The sequence below is a fragment of the Myotis davidii genome, unplaced genomic scaffold, assembly GCF_000327345.1.
Source record: "Myotis davidii unplaced genomic scaffold, ASM32734v1 C63483602, whole genome shotgun sequence".
Lineage (NCBI taxonomy): Eukaryota > Metazoa > Chordata > Mammalia > Chiroptera > Vespertilionidae > Myotis > Myotis davidii.
Window position 1 is genome coordinate 1 of NW_006371136.1, and position 938 is coordinate 938.

The 938-nt window shown below is 59.4% G+C and overlaps 1 protein-coding gene across 1 annotated transcript; it reads right to left on the reverse strand.

The window, feature by feature from the left end:
- Nucleotides 1–53: 53 nt before the first annotated feature.
- Nucleotides 54–902, reverse strand: LOC102753019 (procollagen galactosyltransferase 1-like; the record flags this gene model as incomplete). Its single annotated transcript, XM_006777702.2, has 2 exons — nt 240–902; nt 54–160 (listed from the first exon to the last, which is right to left on the reverse strand). Coding segments are annotated over exons 1-2 (275 nt in total), but the record flags the coding sequence as incomplete, so codon positions are not given.
- Nucleotides 903–938: the final 36 nt, after the last annotated feature.

Genomic DNA, 938 nt, shown 5'->3' on the forward strand with positions numbered 1-938 from the left:
CACCCATGGCCCCAGGGCACGGTCTACACCCCTGCCCTCAGAGTCGGACTCACTTGCCATCCACAGCCTCCACCAGCCGGACCTTGATCTCCTGCGCCCACAGCGCCCAGAGCATGCGTTCCCGCCGGTCCTGCCGCCGCTTCAGGTTGATCATGAAGACCTGTGGCACAGAGCCTGTTGGACTCTCCAGCCCTAAGTTCCCCACCCTTCCCCCTCCCGCCCCAGAAGGCCTGGCCCACCTCGTCGAAGCCCATCTTGTCAGGCATCTTGGTAGGCACCGAGACAAACCGGGAGGGCTCTGCTGGGGGGTGCTTCACTGCGGGGCAGAAAGAAGCCGAGGGGGGGCTTGGGTCATGGGGTGCGGTGGTGGGGAGCATTCCAACCTCTCTCCATTGCGTCCTCCGCATCTCCTCCACGGCTCCATATCAGCCTGAGGTTGGAGAACTGCCTGACCTGTCCCCAACCATAATCCTGGTGGGAAGGCTCTCCCTCACCTCCTACTCACGCCGGCTGTTAGCACACCAACCTCATCCATTCCTACCTCAGAACCTTTGCACATGCTGAGCCTCTGCCTGGAACACCCTTCCTTCCTCCTCCCCCTACCCCAGTTCTCAGCTAAGATGCCATGTTGAGGAGGGGTGAGTCTCCCACTGCCCTCAGGTTGAGTCAGGCACCTCTTCCCGCTCCCCACAGCACTGGGGCTTCCATCATCAAACCTCCACCCTGCTATCCTAACTCGCTGTCTACTGTGAGCCCCGTGAAATGAACACCAAGTCTGTCCACGCACACTGGGTCTCCAGCGCCCAACATAGGGCTCAGCATACAGCAGGCGCTCAATAACTGCTCATAGAATGAACCAAGGATGAATGGCCTTGACCTACCCGGGCCTCAGATTCCTCATCTATAAAATGGGCTGATAACACCTCAGAGGTTATTCA